The sequence below is a fragment of the Myotis nattereri genome (assembly GCF_964212035.1).
Source record: "Myotis nattereri genome assembly, chromosome: 14".
Classification (NCBI taxonomy): Eukaryota; Metazoa; Chordata; class Mammalia; order Chiroptera; family Vespertilionidae; genus Myotis; species Myotis nattereri.
In genome coordinates, this window is record NC_138089.1 from 27,251,941 (window position 1) to 27,274,484 (window position 22,544).

At 43.1% G+C, this 22,544-nt stretch overlaps 1 protein-coding gene across 2 annotated transcripts in view; it reads right to left on the bottom strand.

Moving 5' to 3' along the window:
- VGLL4 (vestigial like family member 4) overlaps positions 1 to 22,544 on the bottom strand; it is a 145,363-nt gene that overhangs the window by 117,835 nt on the left and 4,984 nt on the right. For both annotated transcript variants that reach the window (XM_081105643.1, XM_081105644.1), the window contains exon 2: positions 12,422 to 12,498. In XM_081105643.1, coding sequence (XP_080961769.1) covers positions 12,422 to 12,485 — 64 coding nt within the window. In that variant the 5' untranslated portion in view covers positions 12,486 to 12,498. The remainder of the gene's footprint in view (positions 1 to 12,421; positions 12,499 to 22,544) is intronic.

Genomic DNA, 22,544 nt, shown 5'->3' on the forward strand with positions numbered 1-22,544 from the left:
CTGGGCTTGACTCTAATATTTTATTTTTATTTTTTTTTAAATATATTTTATTGATTTTTTACAGAGAGGAAGGGAGAGAGATAGAGAGTTAGAAACATCGATGAGAAAGAAACATCGATCAGCTGCCTCCTGCACATCTCCTACTGGGGATGTGCCCGCAACCCAGGTACATGCCCTTGACCGGAATCGAACCTGGGACCCTTCAGTCCGCAGGCTGACGCTCTATCCACTGAGCCAAACCGGTTTCGGCGACTCTAATATTTTAAACTGAATTGCATTAAAATCGCCCACAGCATTTTTATGTGTATTAAAAGAAAGCATGGATTTCTGAAGATGGAGTAATATTCATTTAAAGGAAACCTAATAAATCATCCTCAAGTGTCTAAAGAGCTATTTGGTGGAAATCTATTTTCAACATCCATTATGCTAATTATAACAAGCCATTATTTTCACCAGTGGAAATCCATTGCTAACATTTATTATGCTAATTTGATCTGATATAAAACTATAAAAATAGCACAGACATTTGTAGTAGCTGTCTCTGAGGGGTAACTTTCTTATTAAATGCCAGGTGCCTACCCTGGGAGGCAAACTTTACTTAAAGCAGCTGACAACACCTACAGTGTCTTAAATAAGCACATACTACCCCACCTTATGTTTTATGACGCTTTTTTACTACTGAGAGATATCTTTATGTCTTGCACACAAAGGGAAATAACTGAAAACACAAAGCATAATGTTGGTGACTTCAACCTTTAGAAAAAGGGCAGCAAATTCAGTCCTTATTTTGAAAATCAAAAGGAGGCTTGGAAACATGGAGTCAGAGAAGGTAACTTCTCAAGACCTTCTATTTCCTACCCTGGTGGACTCTGCACTACCTAACGACAGCTGACCCTCGTTTATTAATTGCTATTCTAATGATCATAACATGTGAGGGCACTGGGGGGGGGGGGGACATCGCAACCTTTTTTTTAACATTTTAATCTTGAATTAGTCATTTAACTTCTTCGAACTTAATTTTTTTCTTTTTTTCTTTTTTTTTTAAAGTATATTTTATTGATTTTTTACAGAGAAGAAGGGAGAGGGATAGAGAGCTAGAAACATCGATGAGAGAGAAACATCGACCAGCTGCCTCCTGCACACCTCCCACTGGGGATGTGCCCGCAACCAAGGTACATGCCCTTGACTGGAATCGAACCTGGGACCCTTCAGTCCACAGGCTGACGCTCTATACACTGAGCCAAACCGGTTTGGCATTTCTTCGAACTTAATTTTTTTTCTGATACCCATGCCCAACTCAGCCTACCACAAAGATTCTTGTTATAACCACCAAATAAAATGTCTTGCAACCTATGAAGGATTATCAAGTGGAATACAGTATTCCTTTAAATTTGTACATTACTTGCCGAGACCGGTTTGGCTCAGTGGATAGAGCGTCGGCCTGCGGACTGAAAGGTCCCAGGTTCAATTCCGGTCAAGGGCATGTACCTGGGTTGCGGGCACATCCCCAGTAGGAGATGTGCAGGAGGCAGCTGATCGATGTTTCTCTCTCATCAATGTTTCTAACTCTCTATCTCTCTCCCCTTCCTCTCTGTAAAAAATCAATAAAATATATTAAAAAAAATAAAAATAAAAATAAATAAATTTGTACATTACTTTTGTAGCAATAGCGGTGATTATACTAAGTCATTTTTGCTAGTGCTAAATAAATTATTCCTTAGAGATGAACCTTTCACTCCAGTGGTTACTTTATTTCCAACAGATATTTATTAAAGGCTGATCATATACACCAAATGGTACATACTTGGAATGCAAAGCAATACGGAACAGAACCCTTGCCTTGAACATGTCTAGGGTCTACTAAAGCTTCTCAGAGTCTTAGGTCATCAAGTCCAGCCACCATCTAATTTCCCTCCACAATGCCCCTGGACAGTGGTCATGTGGGGTTGTTACTGTGTGAAGCAGCCCGACATCGGAACCAAGATCCTCTCCTTAACTGAGGTACTTACTAGAAACAAAAGCTCAATATAAAGAGGTCTGTGGCAGTGTGTGTGTGAGCCATCAACATCCGTGGGAGGCAGAGTCATGGCAGTTCCTGAATGTGGGCTCCTGCCCTCCTAAACTTCTGGCTGGTTAGAGATAGGTACCTAATGCTTTGAAAATGCTGTTTCACTGACTGGGAAATCTTTTCCAAATGAAAACCTTTTTCCTGACTTATTAGTGGAGGTAGTATATACAGTATACAGTGTTGTTGTTTTTCCTTTTGTTTGCATTTTAAATCAGCAGTAAATCCTTCAATAACCGCTATCTGAGAAGGCATATGCGTAGTAGAGCAATTAAGAGCATAGATTTCAGAGTCAGGATATCCTTAAGCAAATTATTTGTAAACCTTAGTTTCCTTATCTATAAAGGGGGACTAATTATAGTACCTACTGAATAGGGCTATTGTGAGAACTAAGTGAGACAGTACACAATCCTTAAACTAAAGCCCAAAGACAAATAAATATTCAGGGATCTGTGAGAAATTTTTACTTGTATTATTTCAATGAGAATCTTTTAAAACATCTGACATAAGTGTATTCTGAATCACACACCTCACATATAACCAAGCATTGGCGCATGATTTTGGTGACTGTGTTTGCATTTTTCTCCTGGTCTAGTGAGAAAAGGACAGAAACAAACCCATATGAAATTGAGGCATTTGTACTAAGAGAAAGCCAACTAACTTATGTCACATAATCTGTGCAATATAATATTTTATAAGAGTTCACAAGATAAAAGTGGTGGGGAAATTGTGTCAAAGGATCATTGGCAGTACAGGCATGATGACATTAGAGAATCAATCATGGCCCAGTGGCAGTGGGTGCTACACCCTAGTGGAGCAGGTGCAGTTGTAGCAGGTCGTCATCTATTGTACCATAGTTTTACTGGCTGTATTAAACCATGAATTCATATTCTGGTTATGAAGTTGTAAAGGCACTATAAGCATAAAGATTTTATGCTCAGTTTTATCTTTATATATATATATATATATATATATATATATATACACAAATATATATATGTATATATATAACATTTTAATGAATATAACCATATTGTGGTTACGAAAGAGTATATTCTCATTTGTAGGAAATACATATTTAAGTATTTAGGATTAAAGAGGCATATCTCCCATTTACTCTCAAATGTTTCAAGAAAAATACATCTGCATGTGTGTATACAGTAAGTCCTCACTTAACGTCATCAATAGGTTCTGCGACTTTAAGTGAAACAATGTATAACAAGACCAATTTTACACAGGCTACTTGATATAAACAAGAGTTAAGTTCCTAGGCATCTATCTCATCAACATTATAACAAAATGATGTTGAACAAAACAAAATTATTCGAGGACTTTCTGTGTGTGTGTGTACACAGAGAGAGAATATGATAAAGGAAATGAGACATAAGCAACTGGTGAATCTGGTTAAAGGACATATGATAGCCAAAGAATTAGAGCACCTCATAGAAGGATCTAGACCAGTGATGGCGAACCTTTTGAGCTCAGCGTGTCAGCATTTTGAAAAACCCTAACTTAACTCTGGTGCCGTGTCACATATAGAAATTTTTTGATGTTTGCAACCATAGTAAAACAAAGACTTATATTTTTGATATTTATTTTATATATTTAAATGCCATTTAACAAAGAAAAATCAACCAAAAAATGAGTTCGCGTGTCACCTCTGACACGCGTGTCATAGGTTCGCCATCACTGATCTAGACCCTCCTTTTTTTAAAAAATATATTTTATTGATTCTTTACAGAGAGAACGGGAGAGGGATAGAGAGTTAGAAACATCGATGAGAGAGAAACATCAATCAGCTGCTTCCTGCACACCTCCCACCGGGGATGTGCCCGCAACCAAGGTACATGCCCTTGACCGGAATTGAACCTGTGGCCCTTGAGTCTGCAGGCCAATGCTCTATCCACTGAGCCAAACCGGCCAGGGCTAGACCCTCCTTCTTAAAAATACAGACCCAGACCTCCTCTAGGAATACTATTAAACTGGTGGCTCTCATCTGGCATTTATAACCTGGGAAGGTATCATTAGAATGATTACAAATATCCTTCCTCCTCTCTTTGAGAATCACTGCTACCTGAGTGGTTGTCATGGTGGAAATGCATGGTACCCTTCTCAGCCATCTAGGATATAAGGGATTAAAACACAAAAGCAGTGACCAAAGCCATCAAATTAGTCTACAAAGGATCATATTGGTGTCCTCTCAACTGGCATTTACCAGCAGTCCCAATGGAACCCTGGGGTCAGCTAGGAGCACTCTTTAGGGAACAAGAGGGAGCTACACAGGTTCAACCAAAGGGGAGTGACCATTTTCTGGAGCACTTACTCTAGAAATCAGGAACAATACAGGCTTAGAATAGAGAGGAACTGCCTCTAATGGAGTAGTCATGTATGCTAACAATTGCTGTGCCCAGTCCACTAGTGCTCTTGAAAGAGAACAATATAATGATGTCATTCCCGTCTAGTCACCCGTAATTCCATCATGTCTAATACTCTGGCGCACTGGCCCACGTGTCAGTCAAAACTTTCCAGTACATAAAGGGAGGAGCCAGAAATAGGTTTATCCAACAAAGGAGATGAAACCAAATCATGTTTTTCAACTGCAGGTCTCAAATCATAGTGGATCCTAAATATCAATTTAATGAGTCATGACCCAACTTTTATTTAAATAAAGTGGAATGCAAGAACAAAACAGGTAATTCAAACTACACTGTGCAAAGTCAGGGTAAGTATTGTTTCATGAAGCTTATTGTATCAGTGATGTCACTGAGTACAAGGGTCACAATGCAAATGCTTTATTCATTCTGTGCCACGGGCAAAAATGTTTGAAAGCCACTATACCAGATGCCAAGAGTAAAGGCAAGAGAGTTAAGAGGAAGGGAGAGGAAGAAAGAGTAAAAAAGCAGGCCCAGCTCAAAGGAAAGTGCTGCCTAAATCACCGTAAGCTGGGCACCCAGCAACGCTTTACTTTATGCGGAGGCTGACGAAGTCATCATGATCTTGGATGAGAGAAATCAATCTGAGGAAACAGTATGTGAGTGCAACTGATCATTATGTTACCATTAATAGGCTAGGACATGAAAATATTCCACACATCTGGGCATCAGTCCCCATGATCATAAAAGCCTGCACTCCTAGGAATGCTTTACTCGGAAGGAATATGGTTATTTATGCTTCATCAATTAGCCAGCTTTAAAATATCTTCACCAAACGAGGAGGAAGCGAATTGCTAGGAACAGATGCGGCCGCACCTGCAAAAGCCGCCTTCTCTTCCTGTCCCCTCTACATCCCTCACACCCACTTTATCCAGCTTTTTCTGATCGTATGCATCCTCATTAGACCAGATCAAAAGTACTATACCCTCCATCAAAATCCTCAACATCAAGCGGGAAAAAGTCCAAAGGTGTCTGTAATAATACGAACATATAGGCAACGTTTTTGAGAGACTTTCCTCACCATGGTGCTGTCTTAAGATTATTCTAATCTAAGAGTGCAAGTCAGCAGATCCAAGAGGATCTTTTTTTTTTAAATATATATTTTATTAATTTTTTCAGAGAGGAAGGGAGAGGGATAGAGAGTTAGAGAGAAGCATCGATCAGCTGCCTCCTGCACACTCCCTACTGGGGATGTGCCCGCAACCAAGGTACATGCCCTTGACTGGAATCGAACCTGGGACCCTTGAGTCCGCAGGCCGACGCTCTATCCACTGAGCCAAATCGATTAAGGCCCAAGAGGATCTTATACTCAGAAGATACAAGAACAAAATCTGTACCAAAAAAACCCAAAACATTCTGTAAACATCACAATAAAATGAAGGATCATGCTAAAGATGCACACGGTGTAGTTTTAAATGAAAGGGCGAGTCGTCACGGGACCTACATGGGCCGGCCGCCGGGCCCCATGAGGCACAGCCTGACCACGCTGCTGGCGGCCTCGGGCACCGACTCCCCAGCCCACGGCGGGATCCCAGCGCAGGCCGCCACCCGCCCGCTGCCCCCGGACCGGACCCACACGGCAGCAGCGGCAGCGGGGCGCGTGCCCTCGCCCGAGGAGATGGAGGAGGAGGCGATCGCCAGCGCCCCCGGGAACGACTGGCCCCTGGAGCCAGGGCTCAGCTCGCCCTGGGGGGAGGGCTAGGACTGCACCCTCCATCTTGCCCTGGGTCCTCCATTTTTGGGGCGGCCGCCATGTGCTCAGGAGAGTGCCTTCTTCCCGGAAGCCCAGGCCCCTGCTGGCCATGCCCGGGATTTCTTTAAACTAACCAATGACAATCAAGGGACGTGCGCGCCATAGAGATGACCACATCCTGTGTAACAAGACCCGACTCGCGCCTGGCCAATCGGAGGGGCCCACAGTCCCCTCCCCTGCCCTTACTATAAAACCCACAATCCCATCAGGCCTCGCTCTCTCTCGGCCACTGGGCTACCATTGCATCCGTGAGTGTGGTCGGGGAGCCGAACTAGTTCGAAATGAAGGACTCTTTGCTTTTGCATCGGACTCACTGGCTCCCTGTGGGTTCTTGGGAATCTTGAAATCTGGGCACAACATTCAACATCAGAGCGTAAGCGTCCTGTCCACAAATTCTGTCCAATTTTGACTACTAAAAACTAGAGTTGGAAAAAAGGGCTGGGGTCTTCCAGCATTAATGATCACTGAAAGGAGAGATTCCTCAAGCAGAAGGAAAACTGGCAGCCTCACACTGTACTTTCATCAAGCACCTTCCAGGATTACCCTGGATGCTGATTAAATCAATGTCTCATGAGCAGTGGAATGATTATTTTAAGTAAATTTATTCCTTCTAGGCCATCCAGATAAGTGACTATTGTGTTACTACAAAACCACCATTTCACTATTGACTTAGGTCTACAGCGAACTATTGAGATATTTCTTTATTCTCCACTAGTAGACATAATGAAGCCTTAAGGCTATCAGGTATTATATACTTGAGTCCTATTAGGTACTGTTCTCTTCAAAATGCTAAAACAATAACATCTTCAAAAATGCCTAAGTTTTCAGTTCTCCATGAGCAAAAGAAAAGAGAGTCATTTAGGTCACCTACATGAGTTGGGAAGCTGATCTCAAGCAGAACATTTTTCTGTTTGGAATCAGACACTCAAATCAGATTACATATACCAGACTTTTTTAAAGTGTTGAGGAGAATGTTAAATGTAAGAGCAATTTATAACAAAAGCTAAAAGAGGCTTAATCTACTGTAGAGAAAGCTGAATCAGGCTGAACAAGCCCAAATAGGTCTTAAGAAACGTACCCGAAAGGCTAAACTTAAGGCTCAACTTTGCCTATAAATTACATGAGTTTTCACATACTTACATTACTAGTAATAGAAAATACAATGAATGCCTGGTTTTCGAGCTCTGTGCTCTTATGAGTGTTACATACAGCCCCATAGTAAAAGTTTAAAATGTTTCTCAAAAATGTTGCCTACATGTTAATGAGTATAGACATCTTGGAACTTTCTTCTTCCTCTTTAGATGTAAAAAATTATTCCAAAAAGCTAAAACCATTACAAAAGGGGTGCGAGGATTATGTCAAGCCACTCCTAAACCAATTTGGAATCACTGGAGTCCAAAGAAGAATATTCCAGAATAAAGTCTACTCCATGGTCAGTCTAGCCCAGCCCTGGGCAAACTACGGCCCACGGGCCGTACGGCCCGTTCTGCTGTTCTATCCGGCCCGCGGAGCGGAAAGAACGCAGGGTTCTCTTGCTCTCCCCTCCGCTCCTTCACCAGCAGCAGTGTTAACATGGCAACGTCGGGAAACACGGCCGCAGCTCCTTCTTCTGAGTCCAGTTTAAGAACCCATTGTGGCCCTCGAGTCAAAAAGTTTGCCCACCCCTGGTCTAGCCTATTATATATATACCAGAGGCCTGGTGCACAAAAATTTGTGCACTTGGGGGGACCCTTCAGCGCAGCCTGTGCCCTCTCTCAGTCTGGGACCCCTCGGGGGATGTCCACCTGCTGGCTTAGACCTGCTCCCCGCGGGATCGGGCCTAAGCTGGCAGACATCCCTCTGGCAGCCCAGGAGCCCTTGGGGGATGTCCACTTGCCAGCAGGGACCAGGCCTAAGCTGCAGTTGGACATCCTTAGCGCTGCTGAGGAGGCAGGAGAGGCTCCTGCCACCACTGCTGTGCTGGCATCCATCAGCCTGGCTTGTGGCTGAGCAAAGCTCCCCCTGTGGGAACGCACTGACCACCAGGAAGCAGCTCCTGCATTGAGCATCTTCCCCCTGGTGGTCAGTGTGTGTCATAGTGTCCAGTCATTCCCAGTCGTTCTGCTGTTAGAGTCAATTTGCATATTACCCTTTTATTATATGCCTGGTGCATGGGTGGGGGCTGACTGGTTTGCCCTGAAGGGTGTCCCGGATCAGGGTGGGGGTCCCACTGGGGTGCCTGGCCAGCCTGGGTGAGGGGCTGAGGGCCTTTTTCAGACTAGCCACACCCCTTCAGGGTGGGGGTCCCTGCTGGAGTGCCTGGCCAGCCTGGGTGAGGGGTTGAGGGCTGTTTGCAGGCTGGTCAAGCCCCCCAGCAGGAACCCTCACCCCTTGAGGGTGTGGCCAGCCTGGGTGAGGGGCTGATGGCTGTTTGCAGGCTGGCCACAGCCCCTTCAGGGTGAGGGTCCCCGCTGGGGTGCCTGGCCAGCCTGGGTGAGGGGTTGAGGGCTGTTTGCAGGCTGGTCAAGCCCCCAGCAGGAACCCTCACCCCTTGAGAATGTGGCCAGCCTGGGTGAGGGGCTGATGGCTGTTTGCAGGCTGGCCACAGCCCCTTCAGGGTGAGGGTCCCCGCTGGGGTGCCTGGCCAGCCTGGGTGAGGGGTTGAGGGCTGTTTGCAGGCTGGTCAAGCCCCCAGCAGGAACCCTCACCCCTTGAGGGTGTGGCCAGCCTGGGTGAGGGGCTGATGGCTATTTGCAGGCTGGCCACAGCCCCTTCAGGGTGGGGGTCCCCGCTGGGGTGCCTGGCCAGCCTGGGTGAGGGGCTGAGGGCTGTTTTCAGGCTGGCCACAGCCCCCAGCCACCCAAGCTCCCAGTGGAGGCTGGCTGGAAGCAGGTATCTGGGGTTTATTTATCTTCTATAATTGAAACTTTGTTGCCTTTAGCGGAGGCCACAGCCGGCCAGGGCAGGCGGGAAGCTTGGCTTCCTCCATCACCAGGGCAACCAAGCCTCCTGCTTGCTCCAGCTCCATGGCTGCCGGCCGCCATCTTGGTTGGGTTAATTTGCATATAGTTGCTCTGATTGGCTGGTGGGCATCGCTTGGGGCATAGCGAAGGTATGGTCAATTTGCATGTTTCTCCTTTATTAGATTAGACTAGAGGCCTGGTGCTGGGGTCCCTCAGCCTGGCCTGTACCCTCTTGCAATCCGGGACCCCTCAGGGGATGTCAGATAGCTGGTTTCAGCCCGATTCCCAGAGGCCCGATCCAGACAGGAGGGAGCCCAACCCTGTGCATTCAGCATCTGTCCCTTGGTGGTCAGTGCACATCATAGTGATCAGTCAACTGGTCATTTAGGCTTATTTATATATAGAGACTAGAGGCCCGGTGCACGAAATTCATGCACTGGGGGGGCGGGGGGGGGAGGTTTCCCTCTCGCAGTCCGAGACCCCTCGGGGGATGTCCGCCTGCCAGCTTGTGGCTGGATGGCCTTCTGCTGCTGCATGGCCTGCTGCTTGAGCTTTAGCAGCTGCTGCACATACACAAGTGGAGCCACCATGATCTGTCCTCTGAACATCATTGAGTGGGTGAGTCAAGTGTGGAGGCAGGCTCACTCTGAGTTCCCTGCACTTCCCTGAGTCACTGAGTTGATCAGACTGACTGCCTTCTACAGAGAACGGCACCAGGACTGGGCCTAAACCACAGTCGGACATCCCTCTCGCAGTCCGGGACCCCTCAGGGGATGTAGCAGTGCTGAGCGGCATTCCCCCTGTGGGAGCGCACTGACCACCAGCGGGCAGCTCCTGCATTGAGCATCTGCCCCCCAGGTGGTCAGTGAGCATCACAGCGACCAGTTGTTCTGGTTGTTTAGCCCTAACGGTCGCTTAGGCTTTAATATATAGATAGTTGTCCCTAACACCCACAGGGGATTGGTTCCAGGACCCCTGTGGATCCCAAAATTTGAGGATGTTCAAGTTCCTTATGTAAAATGGAATATTATTTGCATATAACCTCCACACATCCTCCCATATACTTTAAATATCTCTAGATTATTGAATGCTATGTAAACAGTAGTTCTACTGCATTGCTTAGAAACTAATGACAAAGAAAAAAATTTGTGTATGCTCAGTAGAGACTCAACCATCGTAAGCCTAACTACAAGGTAACATTTTCTCCAAATATTTTCCATCCGTGGTTGGTTGTATCTGCAGATGAAGAACCCACAGATGCAGAAAGCCAACTGTATATAGCCTTACTCGACAAATCACTAATGGCTGTGCTCAACACAGGAGGAAAATAAGAATTCTTCTCTCTCCTGGCAGGCAGTATCTTCGGTTTCTATGCAAACAGCTCTCCCAAACTGCGGACTCCAAGGAGGCCCTGCTTCTACGTCACGAAGTATAGCCAGTCTCCCGCTTCTGTACACATTTTACAGCCGTAAGAGTCTATGCCCACTAAGTCCTTAAGCTCCTTGAAGGCAGGACTGACCTTGTCCATCTATATATGCCCCTTACACATAATCATTCAGCTGCTGCTCACTGAGCTGGAAGCTACCCAGGCCTCCAACCTGAACAGAGTAATCCTGAAGCTGGGCTGGAGGAAAGAACCTGAGAAGGTAACAGAAAAAGAGAAGAAATATGCTCTCTACACTAAAGGTATAAGGGGCCACCCCTGAGGTCATTCCTTCTATTTTTCATTTGTATTTTCTTTTAATAATCCTAACGAAACATGGGCATTATAAAACAGAAACTCAAAATACTATCTTCTGGAAAAACCTCCAAAGAGTCTATAGTAGTGTTTAACAAAGTTTGTAACTAGCTATTCAAGTCAGTGACATTTATTGCAATCTTAGAGGCATAAAGGAGTGTTTGTTGTTTAGGTAAAAGCCTACAACCTGAGCTGCCTCTCCCTAGCACAGTGTGCTTGGGAATAACACTTAGCATCCCAGAGCTTCCATTTTCCTAGGAAGGAATAATTATACCATTGGGTAGTTATATCCTCCCAACCATCAAAACTAAATAAATATAAATTACATAAGAGGTTAGGGGGGAAAAAAACAACAAGAAACACCTTAATGGTTATCTCATCCAATCACTAGTCTAAAGATAATCTTGAGTGGTGGTGGGGGAGGGTGGGGAGATGCAGACACACTGAGAATACGGCGAAACTAGAGTATTACAGTAAGTCCTATTAGAGAGCCAACAAGATACCAAGAGAGAAGAGGGCAAGGCAATCCCCAGCCCTTAGAAGTTGAGAGCTAAGGTAAGCACTATCTACACAGCAGCCCACTTAATCCTCACAAACACTCTGCAAGTAGATATTATTTCATGTGACTAATGAGGAAACAGGCTTGGGAATATAAAAATCTTAACAGCTATTAAAAAGGCAGACCCTACAGTTTTAAGGACATGTACTTCCAGCTGCCAACTCGTTAACAACTAAACTGGAAAGTAGCTCATCTCTCAGAACTTAGAATGCAAAAATGCTCAACCTTATATATTTTTTGTTTTTTTAATGCTTAGGAAAAGAATACTCAACCTTGTTCCCACATAAAACAGTTATTCTTGCAAATACCGTTCAGCAAGCAATTTTAACTTGGAGCAGATCATTTAAAAATAAATATACCTTAGGATGAGCAGGAAAATCACTTTGGCACATTGTGGAATAATCTTCCAATGTCAATGTTCATTCTCCTTTTGCCCCTCCCCCACCACATTAAGAAAGTTTTCCCCCCAAATATTTGCTCTCTCTCAGCTATGGGAAAGGAATGTTCACAACTGTTTTTCATTAGGATATGTGCCGCATACTTCCAATGACAGGAATGATCTTGGAAGGTTTTTTTCCCCATCTCTAGTTCTCTGATGGTCAATTTGTCTATCAACCAACACATATTTATCTAAACCTCTAGACACATAAGGAGTGTCTTCCCATTCCAGCCCCACTGGAGGAAGCTGGAAAGGAAAGGACTTTCTGGAGTGAACTGCTCAGGCCCTAGGATCCAAAGATAACATTTAAAAGACTTACATGTTCTGGCACTTGAAAATAAAATTAAAAATACCAAGCTGTTATCTCTAAGGAAAACAACCAAAATTAACAGCATATAGCCATAAAGCCAAGTAAAGAAACATGTTAAGTCTATGATAGTGCAGGAGGCGAGGGGGCATAGTAAAAAGCAAATAAAACAAATGCCTCACTTACGTTTTTCATCATCAGCATGCACTAGAGATGCTGCCCTGGACAGAACATCCAACGGTGTCTCCATTCCTGGTTGGAGCCTAAAAGGAAAGCAAAAGAGAGAAATACAAGTCTTTAGACAGAATTTGAAAGACACTTTCAGAATTCTGGTCATTCACAACTGGAATGATTCCCCCATAAAATGCAGATCACTCTTCTGAAGATAAAATTCTTCCCATTCCAGGAAGACACTGCATGGACTAGGTTCAGGAGCACAAGAGAAAAGGGTTAAATTCCATTCCGTCTACTGAGCCAAACCTTGCCGATTCCAGGAAGCAGCTTGTGTCAGAACTAAAAGAAGGGATATTGTGAATATTCATGCCCATGTTAATTGTGCTTATAAATGTTTATGTGTGTGCGTAACAACATGTCTGGACAGACATACCCAGTAAAAACTAACTTTTCAGAACAAAGGCAGCTCTATGAACATAGCATTACTACCAGTCTGAGATTTTTGTTGTGGTGGTGGTGGTTGCTGGTTTATTAGTTTTAACAAAAATTACTATGATTGAACCTCCTTTAGCTGAGAGAGACTCTGCAGGACCATGTAGCTTAATGTATGCAGTGTACTCATCACAAGTTGTATGTGGATTCCATTGGTGAGTCAAATGGCATTTTAAGTCCAATAAGAACCCTTATTTTAAAATGTTATGTTTTGGCCCTGGCCTAGGTTGCAGGGTCAATCCCTGGCCCCAGTTGGGGCGCATGTGGGAGGCAACCAATTGATGTGTGTCTCTTTTACATCGATGTTTCTCTCTCTCTCTCTCTCTCTCTCTCTCTCGAATTAATAAAAATAAAATAAAATCATGTATTGTAGTGTATATACTATCACCACCACCTATCATCAATTTATCTAGCACCATATTTCTAAAAAATACCTTAACTACATCCCATTAAAGATGATCAGAGTTTAGTCAGCATTCTTCAGCATTTACTGAATACCTACTATGTATATGCAGTTACAAGATGTAGCGAACCAGCTTTTCTTTATAATATTCGTACTTCAAGCATCCAAAGAAAGAGCAACTCTTGATCTTGCAATGTGATTTCATTAAGTAAACATTAAATATCTACCAGGTGCTGAGGCAGGAAAAATGAACACAGCCCAATGGGTGCCTTCAAAGAGCTTTCAATCTGTGCAGGAGACATGCCTACAAGAAATCTAGTTTAAGGCAGTATTTTTCCAAAGTGTTTTGCACTGGATGTTCACATGTTATATGAAAAAAACTTCTTTTATGATAAATAAGTTTCAGAAATGCTGGAATAAACCAAATTAAGCCACTTATTTTCCTTCCTGTGTTTTGATATGCTTCTTGCTATGCCTTACACAAGGGGCAAAGGCAGTGCAGATGGCAGCTCTATGTACTCGAAATCTCTCAAACCTCACTGGCCATGCTTTTAACCTGAAGCATCTCTCAGGGAATACTTAGGGAAATAATGGATTAAGGCACAATGCACTCAGTGTCAAACAGCGCTACAAACTAAGTCCCAAAGAAATAGATGAACTCTGAAGGGCTTTGGTGAGAAACAAGCTGAGCTGTTTATCATTTATGGAAGCACTCCAGAAGAACATAAGCAGAATCCAGTTAAGAGCAAGTTGCCCAAATCAGCTAGAAAAACCTACTGGGGATAGGAGGTAAGAGACGAGGATAGAACCATATCCTGGAAGGACTGATAGCTCTGGCAGGATTTGGGCTTGATTTTTGCATGCGTTAAGGAGCCACTGAAATCTCAGAGCAGAGAAATAACTTGCCCATCTAAGTGTTCTGTGCAAATCATTCTGGTAGCACCGTGTAGAATGGAATAGAGCCACTCTACAGAAAGGGAAGCCAAAGGCAGGGTGGGTGATCTGAAAGTACAGCTCTGTGGCCCCGCCAGTGTGGTTCAGTGGTTGAGTATCGACCCAGGAACCAAGAGGTCCCTGGTTTGATTGCTCGTCACGGCACATGCCTGGGTTGTGGGCTCAATCCCCAGTGCGGGGTGTGCAAGAGGCAGCCAATGGATGATTCCTCTCTCACTGATGTTTCTACCTCTATCCCCCTCCCTTCCTCTCTCTCTAAAAAGTCAACAAAAACATTAAAAAAAAAAAAAAGATACAGCTCTGAGGCATACAGAAGGTAATGGGACATTCTCGTGGGAGCAGTGGGGATGAGGCAGCAGAACAGACAGGTTGGAAAGTCTCAAGATGTGAGGGGAGATCAAGTGAGGGAAGACTAACTGGAAGGGCATGGTCATAAACCAGTTAATTTCTTCTTTTTCACAGACAAGGGAGGATGAGCAAAATCAGAGGTAAAACAAGTGATACTCACATTCCTAATCTTCTGAGTAAGATAGGAAAGATCATCTCCTGTGAGTAAGGATTTGTAAACTTGTTCAAAAGTGGAGAAAACAAACAAAGGTTTGGAAAGAACAGACTGATAGGAAAAGGTCTGCTGAACTCCCAAGAACTCAGTTAACATTCTCCTCACCTAAGCCAGTTTCCTATTCAGGCAAAGTTTGAGTTTAAAGTCTCTTATTTTTATTAAGTAAATAATGATACGCATTCTACTCCTTAATGTAGTATTTAGACTCCAATTCTTTAATTTCCCCGTTAAGTTTAAGGGCAACACTTTCAAAATTCCAATCCAAATAGATACATATTAACATATGCCTTAAGTATGCACAGAAGTGTTATACATAGAAGCAAAATATCAAATGACATACAGTAGACCCAGAATTCTAGCATTGTAGAAGATTAGATACTGAAGTTTGTTCAGAATCTATGAAATCTACACCCCCAAGCAACTTACGGTCAAAGTAGGTAGTAGATAAGAAATTAGGTATTTAAGGTTCAACCGAAAGGCACCTGCCATCTGCTGCAACCTCATTAATGAAACCAACCAATTTTTATTATACAATTATTCTGAGTTCAGCAAAGTACTCAAGAGAGGTTGAAGATATGATCCCTGCTTTTAAGGAGTTATAATCTTGTTTGTAAACCTAAAGTATGTGAAATAGGACAACAACAAATTTAAAAGGACACACAAAAAAAGACTAAATATAATTTACATCCAAAATGTGTATTATGTAATAAAATAGAGATCAGTGTCGGTTAAGTGGTTACCTTGTGAACATCTATTCTTAGGTGGTGTGTATACGTGTGTGTGTGTGTGTGTGTGTGTGTGTGTGTGTGTGTGTGAGTGAGAGAGAGAGAGAGAGAGAGAGAGTTTCAAAAGGCCACATCAAAGTTTCCTTCCCCAGTTTTAGCATATGCCTTAAGTATGTTAGCATCATAGACAATTAGATTTTTAAGTTTATTCAGAATCTATGAAATCTAAAGCCCTCTCTGACCTGTGGATCACACTTTGATTATTTCCTGGGTGCAAGGAAGTACTGCAACAAGGATCAACAGCCTGAGGAAAGGCACAGAGGCAGGAATGAGAGGCCAGGACAAGGAGACAGACCAGCCAGTAAAAACTGAACTTCCTTGTTAAGAAGCAAAAGAAGCTAAGTTTGGGTCAGCATAATGTGGATTTAGGAAAGAGCTGAAGGCTACCCAGACAGGTCCACACTTAATGCAGTAGGTAGGCAACAGGCGGTCACTATCAGTCCCCGAGCGGGCCGGTAATATGATGTTCATGATATTTTAGTTTAGCAGTTCTGGGAGGATGATTTGACTTGAGGGAGTGAAGTGGGAAGTCACTGGAAGCAGATCAGTTAGGAGGCTTCTGTAGGAACCAGGTGTGAGATAAGGACAATAGGGCTGGTAATAATACAATAAAACAGGTGGGAGATGAAGACCAGGGACTAGGCATTATCTAGCCACAAAAGACCTAAGCAAATAAAGGTGAAAGATAACAGTAATTTGTTCAAAGTCTTCTGAATTTTATGTCTTGTACAATATCACAGCCCAACAAACCCAATAAAATATATTAGTAAGCCCTGGCTGGTTTGGCTCAATGGATAGAGGGATGGCCTGCAGATGAAGAGTCCCAGGTTTGATTCTGGTCAATCAAATCAGCTCAGCCTCTCTCTGTCTATGTGACCCTGGTAAGTAACTTTACCTCGGTTTCCTCATCTATTAAATGGGGTAAATATTAATATTACCTCCCTCATATGTTAGGATTGTTATGAGAAGTGAATGGGCTTTATATGTATTAAAATTACTTGTCAAAATAAATGCAAATATAGTAAATAAATTGCAAATGACAGTAAATGTATTTTTAAAAAGACAGGACAGCCCTAACCGGTTTGGCTCAGTGGATAGAGAGAGCATTGGCCTGCGGACTGAGGAGTCCCAGGTTCAATACTGGTCAAGGGCAAGTACCTTGATTGTGGGCACATCCCCAGTGGGGAGTGTGCAGGAGGCAGCTGATCGATGTTTCACTCTCATTGATGTTTCTAACTCTCTATCCCTCTCCCTTCCTCTCTGTAAAAAATCAATAAAATATAGTTTAAAAAATAATAAAAATAAAATAAAAAGACAGGGCACTGGCCACTACTTTAGAGTAATCTGGGAAGACTTCTCTGAGGAGATGAATGAAAGTTGAGACCTAAAGGATGCGAAGGATTAACATTATTAAGGAGGCAAGGGGAAGGACAAATAACTTTTGGGGGAAAATCCAAGTCAGACCAAAGCTGGACATGTGGATATGGAAGAGTGCTGTGGCCTGACCACAGTTCAGGGAGGTGAGGTGGGAAAGTGGGCAAGGGCCTGATCATGCATACCCTGCAGGGCACAATAAAGCTGAGATGGTATTCTCATCCAGTGAAAAGCCCTTGAGTGGTGTGAATAGTTGTAAGTAGGGGAGTGACATGTCTGGTTTATTTTATATCCTTTATGAACCATAAACCATCTACTACCTTTTGCAAAAGATTATGCAACATCTGGAAAATAAATCTAAGTACATCCCAAAAGTCTTTTCATCTCTGTGATAGTTTTTATATTATGAGATCAGGATAACCAAAAATATAATAACTCAAAATGCTAACTAACACCTGGACATAATAACAAAGTGAGAGGGATGTGCTTCTGGAAAGAGAAAACATGTATTTGTAAAGGTGTTATACTGTACTGAAATCCATTTTTGCTCTAACTATGGTTAGAGCAAAACCACTTTCTTTCATGGTTGTTGTCAACATGAATATTAGTCATGACGACTAGAACATACCTTTTGTTTTGTAATTTCTTTTTCCAGCAATAGTCATGTATTTTCTCTGCCAGCCACCTTCTTTTCCTCAGACGCCCTTATCTTTAATAATATGTTCTTCCAAATAGCTTCAGGTTGAAAATCAGAGAACATTCGGTATCAATTCAAAAGCTACTAAAACTTAGGGGCATTCAGTGCAAATGACAAGCTCAGCTATAAATATGAACTCCATTATGTTGGCCTTCCACAAAGAGCGGTCCAATTTTGATCAACAAGGGGACAAGGGCCCCTATCTGGGGAACAGAAATATGGGCTGTATTAGGTTGTATTTTTTTTCAGGCAAGGGAATGGACTTTCAAGATATGTATGAAAGTGTTCCAAGGAGATTCCCGAGGTGAAAGCTGCAGCACCAGGCTCGCCTCACTGCCTGGAGCTTCTAGTAATAGTGGCTAACTACAGTATGAGAACCAATGGGTAGAGAGAGAAGCGCATTCAAACCTCCGGATGTTCCTGCCACACTGTCACTTGGCCAAAAGCCAGAATCAGGAAGACATCAACCTCCAGTGGACTCTTCAGAATCCCTAATTCCTGCTGCCCCTGTTCTATCATCCTATCCCCTCCATCGGGACCGCCTCCCTGGGCTAATCCAATGTGGCCTCGTTAATAAAGTAGAACCATAGGACAAGCCTACAAGTATGAATTGCACAGGGTGTATGACCCTTTTGACTGTCAAGAATTTAGAGGCTTTCATTGGGTATGTCCTCTCTCTGAACCCCAGAAGCTCTCTGAACCCCGTCCTCCTGGAGGGTTTTTATGGAGGCTTCATTATACAGGCATAATTGATTAACTCACTGGCCACTGTCTAGTGTGCAGTGATGGGGAACCTATGACACGTGTGTCAGAGGTGACACGCGAACTCATTTTTCTGGTTGATTTTTCTTTGTTAAGTGGCATTTAAATATATAAAATAAATATCAAAAATATAAATCTCTGTTTCGCTATGGTTGCAAATATCAAAAAATTAAAAAAAAAAAATTTCTATATGTGACACAGCACCAGAGTTAAGTTAGGGTTTTTCAAAATGCTGACATGCCGAGCTCAAAAGGTTCGCCATCACTGGTCTAGCGAATCAACATCCATCCCCTCTCTATTAAATACATAGAGACTATCCAGAAAAGGAAAACGAAACTTACTGCCCTGGAGTGGCAGACACCGAATGTAGCCACACTGTGCTCGATTTAGCTCACTGTCCATCTCAGAGAGAGGAATAAGTGAAATAAAATCTCAGACCAATCATCACCAGATTCTGGTGGCCACATGCAAGCCTAGCTTCAGGCACATGAAGTGGATGTGCATTAACATCCTCCTCACTGTTCTTCCCCACAGTGTGTCCTAATTGCTGCCCCCTATATTTTTGCAACACACATTCTTCCTATAAACACCCAATTCTCAAATCATCCTCTCTGTTCTTCCTGATAAAAATATCTCTCATCTGTGTAAGGCTTTTTTCTTCTCACACTTTACTCTCTGTTAAGTCAGTTGAGCCAGGACCTGACTAAAGTTTGAGCTCTACTTCAACACTTTCACTCATTCAATCAACAATAAATCAATGAAAGCCTATTTTGTTCTAGGCTTTGCTCTGAATGCCTAACACTAAATGTATGGGCCGGTCATTTACCCTCTCCATACCCAAGTTTCCTCACTTAAAGAAAATCATAGTAACGCTGCTTACTTCACAGTTCACAAGCTTGGCATGTGGATTAAATGACATAATGAAGCCAAAATTGCCTTGTAAACTCAAGAAATATATGTTCTCATTCTACCACTATCACCAGCTTATAGCTGTGCAGTGCAGCACATACTTTTCAAAAGCACATTCACATAAATTACCTCACTAGACTCCCAATGAGTGTTGACCAAATACGAATATTAGTATTCTTCTACAGATGAAAAACCAAAGTGCCCAGAACATAAGTGACTTCTAAAGAAGCTACCCCTGGAATCCAAGTCTCCTCATTCACCATCAAATGCTATTTTTCCTATTCTTAAGCTGATTTTCATGAAGTGCTTTTGGAGAAAAGCACAGTTATTAAGTTATCAGAACAACAACAAAAACAATCTTCCCTCAGCAACCAAGGCAAGACAAGCTAGTTTGTGCTCTTTCTCCTATACCTTGAGACATGAATCAGGCAATAGCCTAATAGTTTCTAAAGTAAGCAAAGGGAAGCAAGCTCTCTCCTTTCAGGCACATAAAAACCATGCCTTATTTTACTTTCTTCCAACAGAGACAGGCATGGAATCACATGAATATTAACCAAGGCAGGTAAGAAGATGCTCACACCAAGTCAGTTGATAGTGAGAGTGGGGCAAACAACACAGGCTGCAAAGCTATCGGATTCCTGGGGCCGCAGCCACACAGGAATTAAACATAAGGCCTAAGGACTTCAGGCTCCAAGGCTCAGTGCTAAGGAGGATTGCTTCTACTTGGTCCTGCTCAAGAAAACCTGTTAACCTGCAGTAGATAACAGTTAAGGTGCACAAGCAGGGTGTCCAAGAACTCAACTTAACTCTGATACGATCTACCTGGAGATAGAATCAGATCCCACAGGTTAAGGACTCAGTCCCACAAGACTGCCCTCCACTTCAGACACACAGGTATCTGAAGTCCAGGCTGTTACCTGTGCTTCTAAAGACCAGCTATAATATAAATACAATAGGTTCTCACAACTCCCGACTTGGGTTCAATTAATTTGCTAGAGTGACTCACAGAACTCAGAAAAACATGTTACTTACTAGGTCACTTGGTTATTGTAAAAGGAACAGCTGGATGAAAGAGATGCATAGGATGCATAGGACAAGGTATGTGGGAGAGGGGCACGGAGCCTCCATGCCCTCTCCAGGTACACCACTCTTTGCTGAATTTCCTAGTGTTCAATGACCCAGAAGCTCTCTGAACCCCGTCCTCTTGGAGGGTTCTTATGGAGGCTTCATTATATAGGCATAATTGATTAAATCACTGGCCACTGTCTAGTCAAGTGAATCAACCTCCATCCCCTCTCCCATCCCCAGAGGCAGGAGCAGGAATGAACGTTCCAACCTTCTAATCCCGTGGTTGGTTCTCCTGGCAACAAGCCCCATCCACAGGTGCTTCCACAAATCACCTCATTCACATAACAAAAGACACCTTTGTCACTCTCAACCCTGGGGAAATTCCAAAGGTTTGGGGAGCTGTGAGTCATGCATAGTGGATGACGAAATATATATGAAAAATATATTTTGGTCATGAGTATTTATTCAAAATACTCTTTCCATAGTCATACTACCAAAGATAGAACATACGTCCAGCTTTCCTTATCTAGGTATGTTCCAGGCATGAATAATTAACTGGCCCAAATTGCCATAATCTGAAGCAGCATACCAGGCACAATGTCAGACAGACCAGATTCCACTTACATCCAATGTCAGACAGGCCAGATTCCACTTACATCCAATTTCTTACTTGTACACATAACCATTCTTGAAAATGCATTTTGAAGGCCAAATGTCAAAAATCTGAACAATATACCCACGGTTTATGCTTACTTCCAGGTGTGTGTGTGTGTGTGTGTGTGTGTGTGTAAAATCCCTAGTTAGGCTTCTTTCAAGTGCTAGCCAACCTCAGGCATAGCCTCAGAATGAGAGCCATCTTTGTTGGCAGCCCTTCCATTGGCTTAGAACACTAATCAACTTGGTAAATTGATACAGGTGTGTACCCTCTCCTTAATGTCCCTCCAATGAAACCTCTGCGGGAGATAGGTAGGTCTATGGGTTGGGCAGCCAACAATCTAACTTCCCAAGTGGGACACATTACGTATCAGGAACAAGGTTACGTCAGGTGCCTGCCATTAACTCAGCTGTGCCTTTGCTCAACTCCACCTCCCATCACATCAAGAGATGGAGGTGCCAGTTAGCTTGGGCTGAATACAGGTAGCACTGGGCGTGGAAACTCCTGATGGAATGCTCAATTAACTACTTTAGGTGTTCTGATGCTAAAATGGCCCAAGACTAGACTCCCCGGGGCTAGGGGATGGGAACAAAAGGACATAGGGATCCGATATTTAGTCATCCTGACCCTGGCAACAAGAGCTGCCAAACAGTGCCTCCATGCAAAACTAAAATCCTAGTTATCATAAAATGCAGTTTGCTTTCAGTGCAAACTGCGCAAATGCACAGACTATCTGAAAGCTGACCATGGGTGAGTTGAGGGCCACCTATTTAGGCTTAAAACTGCAAAATCAAACTTAGGTTACAGCCTGTTTCATGACCTTTATGTGAGGCTGCCCAGTGCTGGAGTAAAATGCTTACTGCTGGCTGATTTCACCCATCTCCCTACAGTGTCCCCTGGAAAGTACTACATGGTGGGCCCACACTGACACCACTGTGTCCAAGGAGGAAAAATAAAATTCACATCTGGACTTTTTGAGCAGACTACCAACTCCCACCCTTTTGTAACACTGTTGTCAAAATAAAAATTAACTACCTTTTTCTATCTCATATTTAGGCTGTTGTGAATCTGTCTCACTTTCAAGATCTCAGCCTTGTACAGCACCACATAATAAATAAGAGAAACTTTGGAATTTTAATTTACTCTGGATATGTTTGTTCTTGCCATTTGTTTTATTTGGATATTTAGACTTTCCTATTCACAAGTACCACGGTGCCTCATCCTCTCAGGAACTTATTACCCCCAAGAATGAGATACATAAATTTGCAAGTTGGCAAACTTCCATAATACTCCAGGTCTAACTCTCCACTGTTCCCAAATCATAACCATCAGCTTAGGAAGAGCCTAAAGTCTTCTAACCCATGACATGCTGTATCATTAGGAAGCACGCTAGTTCTCCACATCAGTAAATACAGTCAGTTCTCATTATTCACCATAGTTATGTTCTATAAAGTCTCTGTGAACACTGAATTAG